Genomic DNA, 22,960 nt, shown 5'->3' with positions numbered 1-22,960 from the left:
AATTTGTCCAAAAAAAAGGAAAAAAAAAAATCCAAATGCTAAGAAGAAAGAGTAAAAGGCAAATCCAATAATCAACATATAAAAAATAAAATCCAGAAAAAGTATCAACTCGTGTGTAATAATGACCATAAATAGCTAATGACGATAAAACCCTTTGCCAAATGAGAAACAAATCTTTGATCCACTTGTCATAGTTCTCAAATATTGAGGATATAAGTGTCAATAACCAGATATAAGAAATCAATATATTGCCCCCCCAAAAAAAAAAGCAAAGACCAAAAAAAAAAAAGGTAGCGATCGTCCAATTCGACAGAGCATCGAAATCAAAGAATCCGATTGGGTGAAAATCGCAAAATAAAACGTGTTTTTCAGAGAGAAAAATCACAGAATATTTCTTGCTTTCTAATTTTCTTACATTTTCCCGTCACTTTCCCGGGAGAATCTCTGTAATCTTTCTCGTCTCACAAATCGTCGTTTTCTCTCTTGCCGTTATCTGTCTCACGAACATTTTGAGAAAGGAGAGAAGAGAGCATCTACGAAACGGAACTAATCCCAACTTGGTGTAGCTCAGTTTTTTCAATCCCAGAATCCATTTGTTGACCCGACGAATCCGCCTGGTAATAGCTTTGATTTCACGAGTTTTCTGATTCTTATTAGTGTTTGTTTTTTGGCGTTTTGTTTAGTTTCGATTCCAGAAAAACTTTCCTTATTCGAATTTTGGTAATCATTTCGTAAGCGTTGACGATTACAAGGGTTTGATTTTTTCTATATCATACAGTAGATATGGCTAGCCAAGGCGGGCCAAGACGGAGCTTATCCGTTACGACTGCGTCATTGCACGGAAAGAAGAAATCCATGGATATGGCCGAACGAGGTCTCGATACTGGCCGGAGATCTCTTACTGTTTCTCGTTCTCCTTTGTAAGTCTCAGCTGGGTCTCAATCTTATATATAAACCCTAGTTTATGCTCGTATTCAATTCATAGAGAACATCTAGCTCCTCAGGTTTACCTTATTTCTTTTCCATTGAAGCTATTGTGATTTGGTTTTAACTTTTTTCTCTCATCTGTATATGGAGCAGGGGTTTAACAGGAGGCGAGCGGACTGTGAAACGGTTAAGGCTATCGAAAGCACTTACAGTACCAGCAACAACAACTATATATGAAGCTTGTAAAAGGATGGCTTCACGACGAGTTGATGCCTTGTTGTTGACTGACTCTAATGAAATGCTTTGTGGTATTCTTACTGATAAGGTATGCCACTATTCGCTAAGTGTAGTTAAAAAGTTAGAAACAGATTGGAAGAAGGAAATGGAGACTTCATTGATCTGTGTGTATGTGTGTCTTTTTTGGATTTTCAGGACATAGCTACAAGAGTGATTTCACAGGAACTTAATGTCGAGGAAACACCTGTATCTAAGGTTATGACGAAGAACCCAATGTTTGTTCTCTCAGAAACACTTGCTGTTGAAGCTCTCCAAAAGATGGTCCAAGGTTTGTCTCATTGTTTTTAAGCTAGAGAAACTTGATGTTTATCTGATTGCTGTGTCTAGATCCTTAATGAGGCTATATCTTAACCTTACCTACTGCAGGAAAATTCAGACATTTGCCGGTTGTTGAAAATGGCGAAGTTATTGCTTTATTAGATATAGCAAAGTGTTTGTATGATGCAATTGCTCGTATGGAGAGGGCTGCTGAGAAAGGTAAGGCAATAGCTGCTGCTGTTGAAGGTGTTGAAAAAAGTTGGGGGACAAACACTTCAGGTAGGCGAGGAACTGCTGCAATCTCATTTGTTGTTTGCTTCTTATTTTGAATGTCCAAAATGTTGATTTTTTCATGTAGTTCCCAACACTTTTATTGAAACGCTACGAGACCGGATGTTTAGACCTTCTTTATCAACAATTATACCAGATGATACAAAGTAGGTAATCTCTTATTTTTCTAATGAAATTCTTTTTACAATCTTGATTGAGTGTTTCCTGTCTCTTTTGTTGTTTTAACTTAACACCGCTGTTTGTTCAGGGTTTTGAAAGTCTCACCAACTGACACAGTGTTGACTGTAGCAAAGAAGATGGTTGAATTCCAATCAAGCTGTGCAGTCGTGATAATCGAGGACAAGCTTCGAGGGATATTTACGTGAGTTCTCCCTTCTGAAAGCCTTTGAAGTTTTGTCTTCTTTACCCTATAGATCCTGAAAGCCTTACATCCATCCTCATTAATCGGCTAAAGTGTTTCTCCTAAATTTCATTCTGATACTATAATATTAGTTTACTGATAGGACTATTTACTTCTGCAAAGACCCTTACATGAACTAGAACAGGTCAATTTGTTCTAGAGAACCACATTTACCAAATGAAATTTGTTCTAACGAACTTATTAGATAGATTATGCGTTGGCTAAACTCTTCTGTCTTTCTTTTTGAATATATTATCACTAACTTTCAAGAGTTCTGTTTTTTCATTTATCTAGTTCCAAGGATATACTGATGCGGGTTGTGGCTGAAAATCTTCCTCCATCTGAGACTCTAGTGGAAACGGTAAGATTAAAAGATTAGTCTCCAGGGTCTTGTATTATTCAACCATCTTAGACTCTTATTTCCAGCTTAGTGATAGTTGCTCCTTTTTCCTGAATTTAACCATTTGTTCGTATTCATTAATGCATAGGTTATGACTCAGAATCCAGAATCTACGATAGTTGACACACCAATTGTTGAAGCTCTACACATCATGCACGAGGGAAAATTCTTACACCTTCCCGTTACTGACAAAGGTGAGAATTCTGAAACCTTTTCAATTGTAAAGTCTTACAAAAACTAAAAAGGCAAACGCATGTAAACCATAAATGGGTTTCTGATTGCAGAAGGAGATGTAGTTGCTGTTGTCGATGTAATCCATGTCACTCACGCTGCTGTTGCCACAGTAACTCCCATCTCTTGAACCGTCTGTAAATTTTTTCGTTTAGAACATCCACTGTTCTCTTTTTTCTAGATACATGTTTCAATCTTGTAGTTATTTTGATGTGTTCAGGCTGGAACTACTGCGGGAATAGGTAATGAGGCGACAAACACAATGATGCAAAAGTTTTGGGATTCAGCTATGGCATTGTCTCCTAATGAGGACGATGAGGACTCGAGAAGGTTATTAGCTAGTCTTACTTGTTCCACTATTTATCGAGTTTCTTTTCAAAGAAAGCTTTGGTTTTGCTGACTTTGTTGACAACATGGGGAACAATTTGTTTCAGTGAGAGCTCCATGAAGGTTGCTTCCGAAGCTGAGACAGGAAAATCTTTCCCTTTTGCAAATACATTTTCTTTCAAAATTGAAGACAAAAAGCACAGGAAACACAGATTCATAAGCGGTAAAAATAATTTTGATTTTTATTCATCAAGTAAATAGTTGTAGTCTTGCTTTTACTTAACTGAATTGGTTCTTTTTGCAGACACTCGGAGTTTGACAGAGGTGATAACCGCGATCATTCAGAGGGTAGGGGATGATATCGATCCAGATAACTTCCCCCAAATTTTGGTAAATATTTTCTTTTACATAAAGACTATGATGCAATCATTATCTAATTCTTCTCTTGTCACCCCCTGAATTGTTAAAATGATGGTTATAATGTGCAGTATGAAGATGAAGACCACGATAAAGTGTTGTTGGCTTCAGATAGTGACCTTCAAGCAGCCATAGAGCATGCAAAATCAATTGGCTGGAAGGTAAAAAGAACGATTTCCTCCTGCTTTAAACTTTTGGTTGATAAGCAACAAGAACCAAAGTCGAAGATGAAACCTTCATGAGATTGCCCATAAACCCCTTTTGCTTTCTGAATTGATTTGATCATTATAAATTGCAGAGTCTGAGATTACATTTGGATGATTCAAGAGAAGGCAAAGGAAGAAGAAGGAGAAGAGCATCAGGATCAGCAGAATCAATGGAGTATGTAGAGACAGACGCTTGGGCTGCTGCTTATAGTGGAGTTGCGGCTGGTGCAGCATTAGTAGCTGGTCTTGGTTTTATGGCTTTTCTCAGAAAATTCGGTCATTGATTCCTCAGAAACACTACAAGAAGTGTTTCTTTAACAGATCAATACAAACAAAAAAGAAAAACAGACACAGGGTTTGAAGGTTTTGTCTGAAATATTTTTATATACAAAAGTCATTTTTGATTATTTTTTTGGCTTCATGATATCAAAATAACAAATATCTAAAACTAATACATGGAGTAATTCAAGAACAAGGCTTAGAATCTTTGTCTAAACTGATCTCACTATTGTCAAAAAAATAAAACTCAAACAGAACAAGGGCTTTGCCATGTAGAGATATCTGCTATAAGTTCCCGAAGTTTATCTATAAGTTCTTTAACATGAACATTCTTCTTTGCAATCTCCTGCATGAACAAAAGCTTCCGTTTATTAATGCCAACAGAGAAGAACAATATAATCACTTCCCATAAGGTTATTAACATAGAAATCAAAATGACCAGATGGCTGAAATGTATTCAAAAAATTATCAACATTTCCATGGTTCTAGAACCGCTTAAGCTATAATGATACAAACACTTACACTAGACAGTGGGAAAGAACACTTTATACAAGAAAATATGAATCAAATTCAATGCTATGTGAGTTGAAATGTACAGAGAATTCGAGACTGAATAGTGTATCAATGTAGTAACATCAGATTGAAAACAAAGAGATGTAGAAATTGCAGAAAGCTTTACCATTCTGAGACTTAAGGCTTGCTCCTCCAATTTTTCGATCTCGTCTTCACTTTCAGGAGATCCTAAACCATTTTGCATTTCAGATGCTTTTGCCTGTAATAGATGAACAAATTCAAATTTATGAAACCTCAAAAAAGCTCTCATTTAAAATTAAGCAAGTTCACTACAAGTGAAGAACAAGACACTCAACAAGCATTAGATCCTTCATCTAAACTCTCTATCGATTCGAAGATTTCCTAATCTAAGATCTCAAAACACCCTAGGAATTCAAAATTTCCTCAGTCCAGAAACAACTCAGAACAAAACACTTCTCGAAATAGTTAGTAACATCACATTATGTTCAATACCTTCTGCGAATTTGGAATCGCAGCAAGAACAGCACGAAGCGAAGTCACTGAGTTCTTATACCGAAGACTCGCCTCATCCAAAACACTATTTCCACTTCCTCCGCCCCCGCCACCACCAGCAGATTCCGAATGATGCGATGTTCCATCAATCGCAGCCGCATCGGCGGAAACGAGAGCCGAACCATTAGAACCCGTCGTCGTCGCGGCGGAACTCGGGGTAGCTGAAGTAGACCACAAAGACGGATTACAAAGCTCATCATTCATGGCTGAAATTATCTGAAACGCCGCTTCAATAGTTTCTTCCAATTGCTTCTCTCCTTCCATCGCTAGCTCCTGTGTCGTCATCGTCGTCGTCGTCGAGACCTGTTTCTGCAGCATCACCGTGAACACACTTTATCACGGCGTCGGTTGACTAAACTATTAATACGATGTCGTTTTAATCAAACTATATAATATATATATCAATAATATAGTTTTTATAGATAAATAAAAATAGAAAGAAATCAGCTACATCGCTGTCTACCTTATCCACTATTACTCCAATCCATATGACAAAAACTATCTAAAACGTTAGTTTGATCTTTTGATCCAATCACAAGGCAAAGATCCAATGGACAATAACAACAACAACAACAACCAGCAACCACCACCAACCTCCGTCTATCCACCTGGCTCCGCCGTCACAACCGTAATCCCTCCTCCACCATCTGGATCTGCATCAATAGTCACCGGAGGAGGAGCGACATACCACCACCTCCTCCAGCAACAACAGCAACAGCTTCAAATGTTCTGGACATACCAGAGACAAGAGATCGAACAGGTAAACGATTTCAAAAACCATCAGCTCCCTCTAGCTCGTATCAAAAAAATCATGAAAGCTGATGAAGATGTGCGTATGATCTCCGCCGAAGCACCGATTCTCTTCGCGAAAGCTTGTGAGCTTTTCATTCTCGAACTTACGATTAGATCTTGGCTTCACGCTGAAGAGAACAAACGTCGTACGCTTCAGAAAAACGATATCGCTGCTGCGATTACTAGAACCGATATCTTCGATTTCCTTGTTGATATTGTTCCTAGGGAAGAGATCAAGGAAGAGGAAGATGCAGCATCGGCTCTTGGTGGAGGAGGTATGGTTGCTCCCGCCGCGAGCGGTGTTCCTTATTATTATCCACCGATGGGACAACCGGCGGTTCCTGGAGGGATGATGATTGGAAGACCGGCGATGGATCCTAGCGGTGTTTATGCTCAGCCTCCTTCTCAGGCATGGCAAAGCGTTTGGCAGAATTCAGCTGGTGGTGGTGATGATGTGTCTTATGGAAGTGGAGGAAGTAGCGGCCATGGTAATCTCGATAGCCAAGGGTAAGTGAATTCTAGTAATATTCAGCAATGTAGCTTGTTGCAATTGATTATCTATGGTTATTGAGATTCTTCATGAGCTTGCTTTGATTAGTCTTAGAGGAATTTGCTGCTCTGTGTCATCTTCATTGATTCTCATCAAATAAGCTAAAAATTGATAATATCAAAGAAGCTCAATTTACAGTATCATCTGGCTCATTTCTTTAGATTCATAAACAAAACTTTGTAAAATACACAATTTTGATATCCATTATTTGATTTGACTCACACCTTTGATTATTTGTACAATGTTGTGCAGTTGAGCTATGGAACCAGAAGCTTAGAGATTTAATCATCATTTCGACCCTGCAAGTGTCTGATTCTTATATGTCTATGATTCGAATGACTTACTCGAGAGAGAGAGAGAGATCAAACAAAACAAAACAAAAAAGCTCTTTTTCATTTTTCCTGTTAACTTATAAGTTATTGCAGCAAAACTGCAGACTTGCTTAACTATATATTAATCTAAATGTGCAGATTCTAATCTATGCTTTGTATTTTTGTTGATTCTTGCTCCTAATCTAGTAATGATCAGAGCTTATGTATGGCATATTGAGTTTGTATTTCATGGCTTGTAGTAGCTTTGAGTTCTCTGTCTCTTATAATAACTTCTTACTTAATCATCTTAAGGCCTGATAAGGCCTATATATTAGCTTTGAATAGACCACGTTTTAACATGTATATATAAATTATATTAAGGCCCATATATTAACTTCTTACTTAATCATCTTAAGGCCTAATAAGGCCCATATCTTTCTCCAATAGACGCAATCGGACGGTGACCATCTCTGTGCCGCTTTGTTCCTAAACGATTTTCTGTCTGTTCTCTCTTTGCTCTCTCGCCCTCTCTTGCTCTTCTGGGTTCGTCTTCCTCGGCTAGGGTTTATCAGTGGTTTGTCAATGGAGGCTTCATCATCTCAACCATCCGATTCTTCTGATCAAACTGCTTCCAAGTTCCTTTCTGACCTCCCGTCTCGAGGTTTCTTGTCTTCTACCGTCGTCTCTTCCAATCCGGTAACTTTTCTAACCCATTCCCGCCTTTTTTGTTTTCTAAGGTCTATTATGGATTCCGAATTTTGAAATTTTGGGTTTTTCAAAGTGATTAGCTTTTTGTATGCGTCTTCAATTCTTCAAAGTGATCTTGATTGTAGTTCCAGATCGTTGAAATTTGGGTAGAATTAAATCAGAGAAAATCTTGTCTGAATTGTAATTTTGATTTTAGGTTTAGGTTCCACACTTTGTGCCTATAGGCTCAAAGTTTCTGCTTTTTACTTTGAATTTTACCATTTACTATAAATGCTTGAAGCTTTGAGATTTGTGATCAAATTGTGTAATGATAATTACAAGAGTTCACTTATAATATACTGCTTCAGTTCATGACAATTGATCTTGTTAATTACTTTAGTAACGTTGGCAAGCGACTGCTTTGAATCCATGTGTTGCTGTCAAAAGCTGGATTTAGTAATGCGTAGCTCTTATTTCCAATCATATTGGAGTTTTATTACAATTTATTTTCTTATAAGATCATTCAGTTCTAGTTTTCCTGTGAATGTGGCAGACTGGCAGGATCTCAGAGTGTTTCTTTCCTTTTGAAGTTGTTTCATCTATCTGTGTAGTAATAGCTTCTTTGTTAAAGCTTAATCATACATTTTAGTAACTTTCTTTTGTGTAAGATTTCAGGGAAGCTTGCGGGTCTACATTTGTGAGCATGACACATCTCCCCCAGGTAATTCTTTTCTTTTTTCGTTTTGTTCCACGAGTTGTTTTCTTAGAGACAGTTTCTTGTAGCAATCTCATAAAACAATTCCTTTTCATTTTCTCTCTGGGTGAGAATTGGCTACACTGGAAAAGTAATTGGGAGTCTCAGGATTATCAGTTTCAGAATAAGCTGCGTTTCAGTAATAAGTCTTTGTTTCCTGTAGAATTTTGTCTTACTAACAACTCCTAACTTATTTTGTTTGTCATATATCCAGAAGGACAGCTTATCAAAACAAACCAGCAAAATATACTAATCAGATCTCTCTTGTTAAAGAAGCAAAAAGGCGAATCTAGTTCTAAAGACTCAAAAGGAACTGCTGAAGATGGTCCTAAAAAGAGGTAACTACGACACGTGATTAGTTCTTTCCTCCCTTGCGTGACTAATCTTACTGACTGAAAATCACTAATCTTTCTTATTGCCTACATAAATGGTGTGTTCATCTATTACTTTTTCTTATTCGTAGGGCTGCAAATAGAGCTCTGGACGACAGAAGCTCAGCTAAAAGAGCTGCTAATGCATCTAGACAAGGTTATCTCTTTATACCTTTAATTCTATTTGATTTAATTTTCAAGATCGTATGTCACTTGGACTTTAAACAATGAATTTCTTCTGCACAGAAGGATCAAGCAGTCGCACAGGCGAAAGAGACTTTCAGTCTTTGACCGTTGAGAAGCTCCGCGCCATGCTCAAGGAGAAGGGCCTTCCAACAAAAGGAAGAAAGGCAAGTCACAATATATGCTACTGTTCTTTTTGAAAACTCTGTTAAAATTGTTTACAGCTTCTCAGTCTTGTACTCTCAATAGTATCTTAAAGAATCTGTCGTATGGGGTTGCTTCCAGTTCTTTGTTTATCGTGGCTCTTGTTCCACTGATTGATTATGGAACTTGACTGGTTTTGCAGGATGAGCTCATTGCGCGTCTGAAGAGTGCCAACTGAAATGAAGTTGAGAAGGGTGCTCTGGTGAATATATGTATCTTTAGAGGTTTCCCAAATAGGAGAGAATTGTTGTTGTTCTTGATCAAATACAAATCCTTTTGATCTCATCTGGAGAATTTGTTATCAGGAATTAGGCTACTTTAGTTTATGAATCCGGTTTGGTGACATTTGTAATATGGATTTCATCTTTTGATAAAGCAAACCAAACCAAACCAGGCGGTCTTGGTTAATTAAAAATGTGATGGAATTGCTTTGGGGCTGGCTATATTAAGTACAACACTATGGTCAATAGTTTAAAATCAAAGAAGAATTATAAGGCAAAACAACATTTGACCCGCAAGTGAGACATGCAAATTTTCAATTCCTGTTCACCTACCAAAAAGTGAAACCAAAATCCTTTTGTGGCGGATTTGATGAAAAAATTACAAACACAACCGTTGTATATTTTTGGTTATTAGGAGATAAAACGAAAAAAGAAAATAAATGGGGCTAAAATTTTAGTTTTATGGATTAGACTTTAGTATTTAACCGTGAAAAGCTAGTGTTGAATTTCTAAATTATTTATTAATTTTTTAAAAAAATTGAAATAATTTCTTATTCTTGATAGTAAAATGATGTCTATTTGATATAGTACCTCTCTTTTCTCCCTTTCAAAAATGAAAACAAAAGCATCATAAAAATTAGTGCGAGTCAAAACCACGAGTCTCTTGGACGGTGAAAATGAAGTTGTGAGAACGAAAAATGAAAGAGAAAGTACTTTCAAAGAAGGGCAATTCTTCTCTTTCTTTCTTTTTTTGTAGATGTCGTTATGACAAATAATTGTGTGTCAAATCAAAGCAAAGAATGGGACACTTGTGGACATTTTCTAATAAATAAGTAGAAACTCGTTGCGATGCTTTTGGTTCAGAGCTCTTGTACTTAATGGAGCCAGTTCTCCGAACGGCGCCGTTTTCTGGTCACAACGTGACAGGCTCACACCAATCTTACATATTTTCACCATATTTTGCATATGAACTAATTAATTAACCATTGGTTTTCGTTTTTTCACTCCGCATATCATCAATTATTAACGCCGGACTACAAAAGAAATGTATGCATCATTTTGTTTATTTTATAATCAATATACATAAACCACTATACCTTTCTCGTCTATTTTAATGAAATGAGTTAGTTAAAAAAGATTACTAGATAGATATTTTTTTAATGAGTAGGCAAATAAATATGAAATATCTAAAACGAAATAAAGTATAGATGAGACAAAGAGGTAAGATTGTATTATTTTTTAAAATGTGGATGATTTTCAGCCAACACGAGCTTAAAAATAAGTCAATGGAACTAGTTCCGACTTTTTTGCTCTATGAAAGAAACTCGATTTTCAAACCACGTGAACCACGTGCACGAAAACTGATAAAGATCCACTGAACTAGTAGTCACAAAAAGTGTATTTTTATTTGTTGTTCTACATACATAACGTTAATAATAATCGTGCATTCAATTGTTTCAAATTTCGGCTGAAGAATTTTATCAACGTGTTCGATCTTATCCGACACATGTCTGGTATTGGCGGATTCTCCAACCAATACTTTGTCGTCCTCATGTAATGAATTATTCGTCTGCACGCAAAGAAATTACACTTATTTAATTTAGAACTGTGATTAAATTAATATTAGAACAAACATATATGCTAGTGAGATACAGTAATCTTGATTTCAATAGTTCACTAACTTATCGACACTAGATATAGCAACAAAAATGTTGGTAGCTCAACCGATTGTAAGGATATTGTTCTAGTTGTAATCCAAATTTAAATATTGTTTAGAAAGATACACAGATTAAAAACAAATCAAATTTTATGTCCGAATTCGAATTTCGTCTTGCAAAGAGATTCCAATGTGTTTTGGTTACTTACTTTGGTCTTTGGGCATATATGCGGATCAACTCCTTAAGAAACGAAGATAATATTTATTGCAAATGCTGAGTAATTGAGTATTATATATTATTTGATGATTCCCTTGATTCAAAAAGATCTCCTAAGTATCAAAGTTCATTATTTGTCAGATCATCACTTATGTCATCACGGGCTGGACATAATTAATGATTAGAATAACTAATACTACTAGAGTTTGTTGTTTAAGTGAAAGATTCTGTTACTATTCCAGGAAGGGGCAAAAAGTTTTAATACAAGCAACATTTATAAGTTCTGATGAGAGACCACTTAACTAAATACAGTATAAAATATATTTATAATTGTTTCGTTGATGAAAATGTTTAACCTTTTCAGCGTTTGAACCGTGTCTATGTCTCTTATTATTAGTTTTGGCGGGAGACTTGGCCACCGGTTCGGTGGTAGTGGCTTGTCCAAATCAACTTAATTATACATCAATCTTCATTTCTTTGGTCCCTGTGTGATTGCCATGTTGCGTCGACATTTACTGAAAATATGTTTCAAAAACGTTTTAATTAGCTTGATTATTTCTTCCAACTGTTTAAGCAAATAAACTTGTTGATCACGTGTAACTTTTATTAATTTGATCATATCAAAGAGGATACCAAATTTTCTTATTAATATAGCCAAAATCCTTAACAATTCCAATTTATAATGGCCAAGTCCAATGTATATGTATCTATACAATAGTTCTTTACAAAAGTAGCTTATATGTTTGACAAAAGAAAAACGAGCTTACACATTTTCCATTTTAATTTTTTAATCTTTTGACGATGACATTTTCTCCATTTTGTTAAAAAAAATGAATGAAGGTGTTTGTTCATTTTACTCAAAAGTCAAAACAACTTGTTTTTTATAAATCAAAATTAGGGTTGGGATCCGACTTGAGACAATACTAATTAAGGTAAACCTTCTTAAATGAAAAAGCTTTATCGCTCAAAATACTAATCAAGTTTCAATAAAGAAATGAAAGAAAGCTTTATTAATTATGTCGTGTTCTGTACCGAAGTGATATGGTCGGAGCCACAACTTTTATTCTGTTTTTATTCTCCTATATATATAATAGTTCCTCTACAGATCAAGAACACAAATCAAAACAACATAATTAACTTACCCAAACAAGAAACCCAAGAATCCAAAATGGAAATGCTCAACGCAATAATTCTCATCCTATTTCCAATCATAGGGTTTGTATTAATCTTCTCATTCCCAACAAAAACCCTAAAAGCCAAAACCGCATCACCCTCTAATCCGACATCGTACCAACTCATCGGCTCTATTCTCTCCTTCAACAAAAACCGCCACCGTCTTCTCCAATGGTACACAGATCTCCTCCGTCTCTCTCCGTCTCAAACCATCACCGTCGATCTCCTCTTCGGTCGTCGGACTATCATCACTGCAAACCCTGAAAACGTTGAGCACATTCTCAAAACAAATTTTTATAACTTCCCTAAAGGCAAACCTTTCACCGACCTCCTAGGAGATCTACTCGGCGGCGGAATCTTTAATTCTGACGGCGAGTTATGGAGCTCACAGCGTAAACTCGCGAGCCACGAGTTTACAATGCGTTCTCTTAGGGAATTCACTTTCGAAATCCTCCGTGAAGAAGTCCAAAACCGCCTCATTCCGGTGCTTTCCTCCGCCGTGGACTGTGGAGAGACGGTTGATTTTCAGGAGGTTTTGAAGCGCTTTGCTTTCGATGTTGTATGCAAAGTGTCGTTGGGTTGGGATCCGGATTGTTTGGATTTGACCCGACCCGTTCCAGAACTTGTTAAGGCTTTTGATGTAGCGGCGGAGATCAGCGCTCGCCGCGCCACGGAGCCGGTTTACGCCGTGTGGAAAGTAAAGCGTTTCTTGAACGTAGGGAGCGAGAAGAGGTTGAGAGAAGCCATCAAGACCGTACACTTGTCTGTGTCTGAGATCATCCGGGCCAAAAAGAAAAGCCTCGATATCGGTGGTGACGTGTCGGACAAGCAGGACCTGCTGTCGAGGTTTCTCGCCGCTGGCCACGGGGAAGAAGCCGTGAGGGATAGTGTAATCAGCTTTATTATGGCGGGAAGGGATACAACGTCGGCAGCGATGACGTGGCTGTTTTGGTTGTTGAGTCAAAATGATGACGTGGAGACGAAGATACTCGACGAATTGAGAAACAAAGGGTCTTTAGGGTTAGGGTTTGAGGATTTGAGAGAGATGAGTTACACAAAAGCTTGTCTGTGTGAAGCAATGAGGCTTTACCCACCAGTGGCTTGGGACTCAAAGCATGCAGCAAACGACGACATTTTGCCAGATGGAACACCTCTCAAAAAGGGAGACAAAGTCACTTATTTCCCTTACGGTATGGGAAGGATGGAGAAGGTGTGGGGTAAAGATTGGGACGAGTTTAAACCAAACCGGTGGTTTGAGGAAGAACCGAGTTACGGTACAAAACCGGTTTTGAAAAGTGTGAGTTCGTTCAAGTTTCCGGTTTTCCAAGCCGGACCAAGGGTTTGCATAGGTAAAGAAATGGCTTTTACACAAATGAAATACGTGGTTGGTTCAGTTTTGAGTCGGTTTAAGATTATACCGGTTTGCAATAACCGGCCGGTCTTTGTTCCTCTTCTAACCGCTCACATGGCTGGTGGGCTAAAGGTGAAGATCAAGAGGAGAGAGCAATGTGATTCGATGTATATTTAATTAATTGATTAATCAAGTCATGTCCTTGTAGAATATCCAACTAATATGTAAAATGTGTGGTTTATAAATTAAATCAAATAAATATATTATATATGTGTGGGATTCACAGTTTACTTGTGAATAGAAAAATTAAATATAAATCAGTATGTCGTCTTATCGAAGTGGATGCAATATATTAATCAGTTTGATAGACATAGGTCACGCATTAAACACTTTCTGGAAGTATATGTATGTCTCTAATATTAATAAATAGAGATTGGGGCAGATATATATAATTACAAACTAGCTAACTGTGTCTGTGACGATTGGTCCGATACAGCGATGAAATAGAACTGAAACATGTGAAACATGTCACAGTACAGTCACCTTTGGACTACACAAATATATCTTATTCTTAAGCTTAATTAGTGCAATAGTGATCGTTTTATTCTGCAGATTATACACTGAAAATTTGTTTTTAATAACAGGTTTTTGAAATTAGTGCAGACATATATATAAAGATTTTCAAACTTTTTTTCATATGACTTCAATTTCGAATGGTCCGAAATAGATAAATCAGTTTTGAAGGAATCTAAAGAGTATAGACGATTATTATAACTTTTAACAATAGGGGATTGTATAAAAAGAGTTAGTTGTCGCATAAGCATGAAAACAAAGAAGAAAGCAATTTGTTTATAGCTATCTTTCTCAAGTAAAATACGAAAACTCGTTCTTCATACCAATAAAGGGTGTTAACTAAGGAGTTGCAGAGATTTCAGCTAATGTCGTTCACCAACCACAAACCGCAGTTTTTACGGTACAACGGCCTCGAGAAGCTTCTCATACACTTGTCTAGCTGATAAATCCTCGACCTGGTTCAGGGGAACAAAAATCAGAATGGGTTATTCATTCAATGCGACAACCTATTTTTGATCACCACTATTAGAGGTCCTTGTGCCATTAGTATAAAAGCCAAAACCTTATCATCTAGAGCTAAGAAAAACAATAAGAGTTTTTAGAGATGAATCTTCACAAAGTCTTCTCAAGAGACTCAAAGGAAGGATCAACGTACCACGAGGAGTTTTGATTTGCTATTCCAACCTCTTTGGAGAGTCATCTGGCTCAACCTTAAACCAAGAACCTGAAAGAGTAAAAACACAGAGGTCGTGTCGCGTTGGTCAAAAAACCTCATTTTCACATACAAAATATGAAACGCCGTGACTAGAGTATAAATCTTAAAAAGTGATTAATAACGGATTGATTTGGTACCCTTCCCATGAATTCCAGAAGCTCGTTGTTAGCTTCCCCACGGGCTGCTGGTGCAGCAACAGTCACACGAACATCATCAGCATTTACCCCTGCAGAGAGAAAAAAGAGTATGGCAATTGTTTAATCGAAGATCCATGTCAAGTGAGTAAGAAAATAGATTTTGTGCCATAATACTATGTTTTACTTGTGATTGCTGAACGTTGTGCACGGTCTTCCACTTCTATTGCAACCTGAACAAGTCCACCGTCGAGTTGTGAAATGCAGGGAGGTACTGGTGCATCCTGTGTGCCGCCACAACAGATTAGTGATCTAGTTTTTGATCTTGGAATTGAAAAGATTATAAGAAACCAATTGTACCTGTGGGTTGGTTTCTGCAGCAACAGCACTAAGTGCTCCATCAACAATGTAAATGAAAGACGCTGTTTCCAGATTCTCTTCAGCACGATAACAAACAAAAAGCTCACAACCGATACAGTTCATTCTAAACTGTCTCTCCATTTTTCCTTCGCCACTGGTAACAAACCAAACATAAAGAAACAAACTTTTAGATAAATCGATGGTTAAATCCAAACACTGGCTCAGTAGCTCTAGACCAAAACTTACCGTTTCAATAAAACTTTTCCTCCCTCGCTGACATTCAACCTAGCAAGGTGCGTCTTCTTGTCAAGTACATTCGACCTGTCGGTCTTCCTTTTTGGCATCTTCTGCAACTGGGTATCTTGTAAAGGATCTAAATTAGTATACAAGCAATATACAAGGATACCATAACTTTGCATGTTACACTCTTAATCGGATAAACGACATATTTCACCACTTAAAATCTTAGCTTTTAAGTTCTCAAGGAGTAACCAAGCCAATGAGAAAGATTCAGGACATAAGTAAATCTACAGAATTACTGGAAACATGCAATGAGCTACAAGTCTTAACACATTCCAACTTTTTAGTTCACAAACGAATATCAACATTACCAGAGTAACAAAACCCCAAGAATCTAAATCGAAATCATGTAAAAATCTGTGCTTGGACCTAAAAAGTAGTTTGTTGTTAATCTAAATTCAAAGCAAGAAGTTATCCACCACTTAAAAACTATAAACTACTATGACCTGATGTTCAAAGTAAATCAAAGATTGAAACTTTCAATCATAATTCCCAATCAATGTATCTGGAAACCAAAGAGCAATCTCGCAAGTAAAAGGGTTTCACTCTAATTTAACGCAACTAAACCCCAAACTCGGAATCAAAAGGTGAAATTGGAGAAACGAACCAGTGATAAGGACATGAGAACCACAGTGTTTGCAGTAGTATACGAAGAGATCAGAGTCGGGTCCATCCGGCGCGGCGTCCTCGCTCGAGTACGTGTGTGTCGTTCTCTTCGGCATCTCTCTTCTTCTTCTTCAAAGTTCGTCAATCCAATAAATTTGTCGGAAACTCAGCTCTCAACTTTGCATTAATCTCTTTCACATTGTTTTTAAAATAATAATAAATTACCAAAATTGCCACGGCGGCGATCGACGGTGGAATACCAGACGGGCTACGCTGCTTTAAGGGTGAAACCGTCATTTCTCACTTTAACTGTTGGTTCAATGTACAACAGCATCTAAACCGGATTTAATTAAAAAAATTAGTGATTGGTGGTATATAAAATCAACGAAAACCAATAAGAAAACCACATGAACATCAAAATTGAATAATTCCGGTTAGTCATGTGTTTGAAGCCAAAGCGAATCTTAAACCAAACCGAAAAAACTAGTCATGGCTTTCTTGTCCCTTGGGATTTGGATTCTGCGTTGATAGCTTCTAGTTCTACAGACAAAAATCATCTTACAGCTGGTTACATACATAATATAATTAATGCTTTTCTGTTTTTGTTCAATTTAAGAAAATCTGGAGATGATTCTTTTGGGAAGATAATGTCATCTAAATCACATTACTTAAGACGCAGGTGTGCCTAGCTCTGACAAAATGTTGTTCATATCCTCAAAATGTGGCCAACTCGTCTTGCTTCTCTCATCAGCCTTGCTCTCCTGCACAAAAATGTATTACATCAAATCTTGGTTGCTAACTTAAGAGCTTTTGATCTTGTAATCATGAACTTCAAATCTACGGCTACAGATTCATATGTTCAGAGACGAACCTCGTATTTCTGAATAAGTGATGCCCAGAGAGATTTGCATTGTCCCGGGCTTCGATTGATTCCTTCAGCTGATAGATTTGAAGAGATCTCTTCCCACAATGCCATTCTACCTTTCACCACTTGAAATCTACTGTGCAGCTCTCCTCGCATTCTGATTACCTTCTTTATCTCCTCCGGTTTCCATTTGTTCTTCCTCACACGTTTTGGTGATGACTTGGTTTCAGAATCTGAAGCATCAGCTAATTCATCGTCGTCTCTGCTGTTTTCCTTACCCTCTGCTTTAGGCTCCGTATCAGCTACCTTATTCATATTTTCTGTTTCACTCGGTGAAGGTGACGATGATGGATTGATGAATGATTTCCAAAAATCGTCTGACTCTTCTGAAGAACTCCCAACGGGCGTATCAACTTCTTCCGTGTATGTTGATGCCGCAGTTTCTTCTTCAGCCAGTAGTCTTGCACTATCAATGATATCATCTGCATGACTGAAACATGTTAGATTACATCCCGAATATAGACCTACAAATGTGAAAGTAAGACCAGACCTTCCAAAGTGCGATCTACTTCTTTGGGGGAAGCTTCTTGTGAAGGTGCTTTCTTCGCCCGACTTCTTTTGTCATTTCCTTCAACAACTTTCCTTAAAGCTGCAACTCCAGAACCAACACTTGGATCACCAGACAGTCTCGCACTGACCTCATCAGCTCGGACAGCCATTGGATTCTCAGTGGCTATAGCGATGACTTCAGGCCTTTTACCACTGTACTTCCTTACAATCTTCCTCAGGACTTCGGAGACTGTTCTTTCCATGTGAGACAAGGGACATGTCACAGGACAACTTGATAGAGCAGCATGAGCTGCTTTGTGAAGTGCATCTAAAAGTCTTCCTTTGTCAAGCCACATGCACCGCGTTGTGATTCTTATTTTTCCTTTCAAAGTGTTTTCTGAGACCCCTGGACGCATGATCTCCATGCTGGATTATAGAAAATCATACAAGGAAGCCAACAAATTATTAAATACGACTAACAAAATGCACTGGCACAGGAATGTTACAATTCAGATTTACCTCAGAACTATAATGCCATCAGAAGAAATTCTAAGTCGTTCGTCAATGCATAGTTCGCTTGATGTGCCAAATGCTTTATCACCATCACTATACATTAACTGCAGCAACGCTAGGATTATTCAATATCCTAATCTAGTCATTTACACAAGATAAACAGAACACAACAGTGACAATCAAATCAACCTGCAAATTCTCCCTGCCAAGAGAGCTAAATCCATTAGACAAAACCCTTCTATTTCTCAGGTGAGAAACTCCTAGCATTTCTCCGTTCTTTATAACCTGAAGTTGGAGAAAATGAAAAAAAAAAAAAGTGAAACATTCAGCTAGTTGACCTAGGTTTTAATACCAGACAAACAAGGGTTTCTTTATTTTATATCTCCGAGAGATAATAAAGGGATCCTTCCATGAAATTTTTGTATTAAATTGAACATGTCTCAGAAATTCTGTTTTCACGGTTGAGGCACTTTGTGACCAGATGAAATTTGCATCTATTTCATCAAACTCATAAACATGTTGCAGAACTTTTAGAAAAAATCTTCACAATCGGTATTTTCCTATGTTGTATGCTATTTATCTACCATGAGTTCATATGTCTTTGGTGAGAGACTTACAGTAGTGTGTCTAATCCCAGTAGACTTCCCGAGCAACTCATGCTCCTTAAGAAACAAAAGTTCTCCATGTATGGGAAGAAAATGTTGCGGCTTCACTATTTTAAGGACCTCTTCCTTCAAAATAGGGAATAGTTACAATCATTAGAAACAAAATTTTCCCTTAGATATTCATCAGTTTGCAAACAGGGAACTATTGCCTTTACACCTTTACATATGCGCTAAAAGCCTAAGATTGATGAAGTGAAAAGAAACAGAAAGGAAAGCTGGCAACAAAACTTCTGAAGGTATCAACAGTCTTAAGAGAAGCAGCAGCTTACCAATTCTCCACGGTAGGCATGACCAGATGTGTGGAGCATTTCATTCTTACCCATGATAATATTTGGCCCGATATCTGCTATCCGATTCATCATTTTCATTACTCGTGATTCATTGCCTGGGATTACCTGGATTAAAACATTAGACCGAAATAGATATCAGCGATCACAGCCACTAACTTATTAGATGCTCTTAAGCCTATGTATGTAGATTTTCATATATACACCTTGGCAGAGTAAAGAATTATGTCTTCCTTCGTAAGTTTGAATGCGTGACTACTCCCATATGATGCAAGATTCAGGGCAGCGCGTGGTTCTGCCTGATTAGAGTTATTGTCAAATAAGAGTAACAAATAAATTAGCTAGGAAAGTCGAATTGAAATCACCACTCCACAAGTTGACAAGATTAACTTACTTGTGATCCAGTTGTGACAATCAGTAAGTCCTTAGGAGCATATGCTTCAATGTCTTCGACTTTTATCTTCGTAAACATTAGAGAAGGATAAACAATTAGGTGAAATCAGAAACCAGAACTTGTTTGAATCATCAAACTAACATATGGCAGGTGTTGGCGCTTTTTTATTTAAAAACAAACTTTATGCATTTATCGTATAAGTTAATTGGAGCATATGCTAACGTCGAAAAGTTTCTCTTCAAATTCATTGTATAAGAGAAAGGTCTTATACCAGACTTGACGGGTCAATTGGAGCCTTTCCATCCCTCCAAGCTGCCTCTAGGTATGTCCGCAACGACATGCCAACAAAGACCTGGATACAAAAACAAATGAACCTTTGTTCTTTAACTTCCTAAATGAAACTTTTGCTTCATAATTTGAGAAACACTTGGCGACATGCAATAAATGGTGGAATATATGGAAAAAACGCTAGCAGGAGTTGGAGGATTATCTACAATCTTGATGGAAAATAGGCAAAACATAGCCCGAGCTAAAAATTGGGGGGAAAGACATACCAACTTTCGACCAGTTATATCAGCAGCAGCTTTTATACTTCCCAAACGGTGTATATTAGAGGCAAACTGAGTTGTGATTACTCTTCCCTTGGCCGCCATTACATTCCTTACCAGAGCATCTGCTACCACCTTTTCACTAATTGTCCTTCCAGGTGACAACACATTTGTTGAGTCACTCATCATCTGTGTAAGAGATGGAAAAATTGTTTTAATTTATCACCTATAGTAGTCAGTATAACCATTTCAACCGTAGTTTATATTGCTTTCAACATTTAACAAAAGTATGACTCTGCACAGAATCATTACCAATGTGACTCCTTCCTTTGAGAGTTCTTCTAAAGCTTCACGATCAAAGACTTTTCCATCCAATGGTGCTTCATCAATCTGTTATCAACCAAATTATCTCATGGAGCTTGAGGGCTATTTAAGGGACATGAAATAATTTATGAGGGGTTACTCTACCTTCCAATCACCAGTGTGAAGAATATTACCATCAGCGCAACGGAGGAATAAACCACTACAATCAGGAATAGAATGGGTAACTGTAATGGGCTCTATCTCAAATGGTCCAGCCATAAATCTCCTTCGAGTGCTGAATGTCTTAAGTCTAGATTGAACGAAGATTCCATGCTCCTTCAAGCGCTTCTTTATAAGCTATTGCACAGAAAAACAAAAAAATAATAATGAGAGAAGATTAAGCGTGATAGGATATAGGCAACTAACTGCCTGTACATGACAATTCTGACTGATATGAACGCAAGCTGAGGTACATACATTTTGAACTGAAGCTATATATCTAAGCTAGTAGCTGTTAATATAAATAAGAAAAATAGGACTTATTGAAACAGAAAAGTAAAAGTCAAGAATCAAGGTGTAAATCACCTCCATGGTGAAGGATGATGCGAATATTGGTGTATTAGGGTCCAATGCTGGGATAACCTGCTCATGTAAAAGGGTATCGGTCAAAAAAAGAACAGAAACCAGCAATGGACTGAGGAAAAGAACTGCATTATACACACGAGCCGCAGCTGTTAATTGAAAAATAAAAGCTAGACTCTATCTAGAAATCTCCAAAAGTCTATGGCTCATTATGGATTTTTCAAGGAGTAGAAGAAGACCTTACCCAAGGCAACGCACCAATGTGATCTTCATGACCATGCGTTATAACAACAGCTTCAATTTTGTGTTTCCATCGTCTGATAAATCCTGTGTCTGGCATTATTTTCTGGATCCCAGGCTCATCATAACTGTAACATTATACAGCAATGTTTTCCACGGAGAGTTAGCACCACGCACACAAAGATAATGACTTCTCGCCAATATTAACAAGATGAATGTATCTCCGGACTTACTCAGGGAACATTATACCAGCGTCGATTAGAATGTAACGATCATAGTTTCCAACAAGCATACAGTTCATTCCAATTTCACCAAGGCCTCCTATGGGAAGAATACGGAGAGGTGGTCCATCGGTTCCTTCATAAAACTGTTCCATTTTACGTTTCACCGAATCCTCCATGCTTTTTCCAACTCCTTCTAGTCGACCTGATCTTCTACGTGGCGTCTTAGAGGATGAAGATGTACCTGATACATAACACCAGAATCAACAAATAGAGTCAATACACACACAAATAAAAACACTCGACTAGTCAGTCTCCTATGGTCCATTCACGACACATAAAACAACCAAATTTCAAAGATTCTACTCATACTATCAAGTATCAACAGAATCAGAGTGAGAATCTCCATAGAAACTCTGTCCAAACTATCGGCCACTATCAACCAAAAATCTTATAAAGTTTCAATTTTTTTCTATGCTAATTCAAAATACTCCAAACCCATTACAGTAGTGGAGCACATTTACTCAATCAATAACTTAATTTCCGAGGAACCCAATAGGAAAAGACGAGGAGAGAAAGAAAAACAACAGACCAGAAGCAGGAGCAGAAGTGACGGAACAGGAAACGGTAGACTTAATTCGAGAGCTTTGGCGGAAGGTGAAAGTATAGGGACAAAGCGAGAGGGCACTAAAAGCTGCCATTTTCGAAGGAGTAGTAGCTGGCCTGCGAACATCGGAGTAGATAGAGGAGGACGCATGTGAGGAGAAACCTTGCAAAGAAGCAGGTTTCATCATCACTGTATAACAAAACCCAAAAGATAGGGTTTTTGTGAGCAGGAGAAGAATTGGGGTTTAAGGAGGGAAGCGGGAAAGAGAGAGAGAGATGAGTGAGAAAAGTATCTCTGTGACTGTAAACTATCTTTCTCTCTTATCGGATGGGAGACGACGAATACAATAAACCTTCTCTCAATTGAATTGAAAACCGGTTATTCCTCAACGGGACAGGTCCTGCATTTGTAGTGGCCACTATATCAATCTGAAATAAAGGAGAAAGACTGTTTGGCCCATTACTAGGCCCATTAAACCATTCGGTAACTTAATTTATATGCAGTTTGCTGTCAACGTGATGGTTTTAAATGTCTCGTTCATAGCGGTTTTTTTATATAAAAATGTCTCATTCATAGCAAGTGATTATCAGGTCAACATACATAGGAAGATGGTTTCTCATTCATAGCAACTATAAGTTTTTTTTTTCTTTCAAATAGCACGAATGTAAAAAAAAAAAAAAGTTTAGCTAAGATTTTTATTCCTAAATATAACATTTCAGATAATCACAAAGTAGTGTTCTAAAATAGTCATCACAAAATCTGAAATCCCATGAATATGATACATTGATACTGAACCTGCAATTTTGCATTGTCTGAATAAATTAGAAAATATCCAAATATCCAATATTTGACTATTTTTGTTGGTCAAAGTCAACGATGATAAAGATTGTCAAATCTTATATTACTAT

The 22,960-nt window shown here is 37.4% G+C and overlaps 7 protein-coding genes and 2 long non-coding RNA genes across 18 annotated transcripts; 4 read left to right on the top strand and 5 right to left on the bottom strand.

The window, feature by feature from the left end:
• Positions 1-236: 236 nt before the first annotated feature.
• On the bottom strand, positions 237-478 carry AT5G09165. Its single transcript, NR_143180.1, has one exon. It is a non-coding gene; the product is annotated as an other RNA (long non-coding RNA).
• Positions 288-4,160, top strand: AT5G63490 (CBS / octicosapeptide/Phox/Bemp1 (PB1) domains-containing protein; the record flags this gene model as incomplete). Of its 2 annotated transcripts, none has more annotated exons than NM_125744.3 (15): positions 288-617; positions 779-920; positions 1,081-1,252; positions 1,360-1,492; positions 1,591-1,761; positions 1,841-1,919; positions 2,021-2,134; positions 2,468-2,534; positions 2,662-2,767; positions 2,858-2,916; positions 3,025-3,134; positions 3,239-3,354; positions 3,436-3,521; positions 3,620-3,709; positions 3,847-4,160. In NM_125744.3, the coding sequence occupies exons 2-15, from the start codon at positions 784-786 to the stop codon at positions 4,036-4,038; spliced, it is 1,632 nt and encodes a 543-aa protein (NP_201154.1). In that variant the 5' UTR covers positions 288-617; positions 779-783. The 2 variants fall into 2 exon arrangements, with proteins under 2 accessions (NP_201154.1, NP_001331166.1); NM_001345594.1 differs by having other exon boundaries at positions 343-617; positions 782-920; positions 3,847-4,038.
• On the bottom strand, positions 1,998-2,199 carry AT5G09160. Its single transcript, NR_143179.1, has one exon. It is a non-coding gene; the product is annotated as an other RNA (long non-coding RNA).
• On the bottom strand, positions 4,119-5,921 carry AT5G63480 (mediator of RNA polymerase II transcription subunit; the record flags this gene model as incomplete). 2 transcript variants are annotated; one of them, NM_001345593.1, is made up of 4 exons in its annotated part: positions 5,583-5,921; positions 5,060-5,428; positions 4,713-4,805; positions 4,281-4,379 (listed from the first exon to the last, which is right to left on the bottom strand). In NM_001345593.1, exons 2-4 carry the CDS (start codon positions 5,402-5,404, stop codon positions 4,281-4,283), a joined length of 537 nt encoding a protein of 178 aa, NP_001332538.1. In that variant the 5' UTR covers positions 5,405-5,428; positions 5,583-5,921. The 2 variants fall into 2 exon arrangements, with proteins under 2 accessions (NP_568973.1, NP_001332538.1); NM_125743.4 differs by lacking the exon at positions 5,583-5,921 and having other exon boundaries at positions 4,119-4,379; positions 5,060-5,505.
• On the top strand, positions 5,555-7,154 carry NF-YC4 (nuclear factor Y, subunit C4). Of its 2 annotated transcripts, NM_125742.6 has the most exons (2): positions 5,555-6,418; positions 6,714-7,154. In NM_125742.6, exons 1-2 carry the CDS (start codon positions 5,670-5,672, stop codon positions 6,715-6,717), a joined length of 753 nt encoding a protein of 250 aa, NP_201152.1. In that variant the 5' UTR covers positions 5,555-5,669; the 3' UTR covers positions 6,718-7,154. The 2 variants fall into 2 exon arrangements, with proteins under 2 accessions (NP_201152.1, NP_001032130.1); NM_001037053.2 differs by having other exon boundaries at positions 5,637-6,736.
• Positions 7,155-7,161: 7 nt separating this feature from the next.
• Positions 7,162-9,468, top strand: AT5G63460 (SAP domain-containing protein). Of its 4 annotated transcripts, NM_001203677.1 has the most exons (7): positions 7,245-7,468; positions 8,135-8,180; positions 8,306-8,341; positions 8,428-8,551; positions 8,677-8,741; positions 8,831-8,934; positions 9,114-9,386. In NM_001203677.1, the coding sequence occupies exons 1-7, from the start codon at positions 7,355-7,357 to the stop codon at positions 9,147-9,149; spliced, it is 525 nt and encodes a 174-aa protein (NP_001190606.1). In that variant the 5' UTR covers positions 7,245-7,354; the 3' UTR covers positions 9,150-9,386. The 4 variants fall into 4 exon arrangements, with proteins under 4 accessions (NP_001190607.1, NP_201151.2, NP_001190606.1 ...); NM_125741.5 differs by lacking the exon at positions 8,306-8,341 and having other exon boundaries at positions 7,186-7,468; positions 9,114-9,468; NM_203257.2 differs by lacking the exon at positions 8,306-8,341 and having other exon boundaries at positions 7,246-7,468; positions 8,834-8,934.
• A 2,560-nt stretch (positions 9,469-12,028) lies between these two features.
• CYP94B1 (cytochrome P450, family 94, subfamily B, polypeptide 1) lies at positions 12,029-13,933 on the top strand. Of its 2 annotated transcripts, none has more exons than NM_001345592.1 (1): positions 12,029-13,933. In NM_001345592.1, exon 1 carries the CDS (start codon positions 12,061-12,063, stop codon positions 13,765-13,767), a length of 1,707 nt encoding a protein of 568 aa, NP_001331365.1. In that variant the 5' UTR covers positions 12,029-12,060; the 3' UTR covers positions 13,768-13,933. The 2 variants fall into 2 exon arrangements, with proteins under 2 accessions (NP_001331365.1, NP_201150.1); NM_125740.3 differs by having other exon boundaries at positions 12,085-13,920.
• Positions 13,934-14,297: 364 nt separating this feature from the next.
• On the bottom strand, positions 14,298-16,502 carry AT5G63440 (hypothetical protein (DUF167)). 3 transcript variants are annotated; one of them, NM_125739.4, is made up of 7 exons: positions 16,280-16,502; positions 15,619-15,733; positions 15,373-15,526; positions 15,200-15,296; positions 15,016-15,104; positions 14,819-14,887; positions 14,298-14,618 (listed from the first exon to the last, which is right to left on the bottom strand). In NM_125739.4, the coding sequence occupies exons 1-7, from the start codon at positions 16,392-16,394 to the stop codon at positions 14,559-14,561; spliced, it is 699 nt and encodes a 232-aa protein (NP_568972.2). In that variant the 5' UTR covers positions 16,395-16,502; the 3' UTR covers positions 14,298-14,558. The 3 variants fall into 3 exon arrangements, with proteins under 3 accessions (NP_568972.2, NP_851256.1, NP_001078789.1); NM_001085320.1 differs by having other exon boundaries at positions 14,334-14,618; positions 15,619-15,725; positions 16,280-16,452; NM_180925.2 differs by having other exon boundaries at positions 14,331-14,618; positions 14,819-15,104; positions 16,280-16,452.
• Position 16,503: 1 nt separating this feature from the next.
• Positions 16,504-22,437, bottom strand: emb2746 (RNA-metabolising metallo-beta-lactamase family protein). The gene is made up of 17 exons (NM_125737.4): positions 22,038-22,437; positions 21,458-21,689; positions 21,229-21,352; positions 20,988-21,044; positions 20,568-20,759; positions 20,412-20,489; positions 20,106-20,288; positions 19,823-19,903; positions 19,552-19,617; positions 19,364-19,456; positions 19,140-19,265; positions 18,823-18,936; positions 18,395-18,490; positions 18,212-18,309; positions 17,694-18,118; positions 17,150-17,625; positions 16,504-17,039 (listed from the first exon to the last, which is right to left on the bottom strand). The coding sequence occupies exons 1-17, from the start codon at positions 22,237-22,239 to the stop codon at positions 16,947-16,949; spliced, it is 2,736 nt and encodes a 911-aa protein (NP_201147.2). The 5' UTR covers positions 22,240-22,437; the 3' UTR covers positions 16,504-16,946.
• Positions 22,438-22,960: the final 523 nt, after the last annotated feature.

Source organism: Arabidopsis thaliana, chromosome 5 (genome assembly GCF_000001735.4).
Source record: "Arabidopsis thaliana chromosome 5, partial sequence".
NCBI lineage: Eukaryota > Viridiplantae > Streptophyta > Magnoliopsida > Brassicales > Brassicaceae > Arabidopsis > Arabidopsis thaliana.
This window is presented reverse-complemented; position numbering and strand designations above follow the sequence as displayed.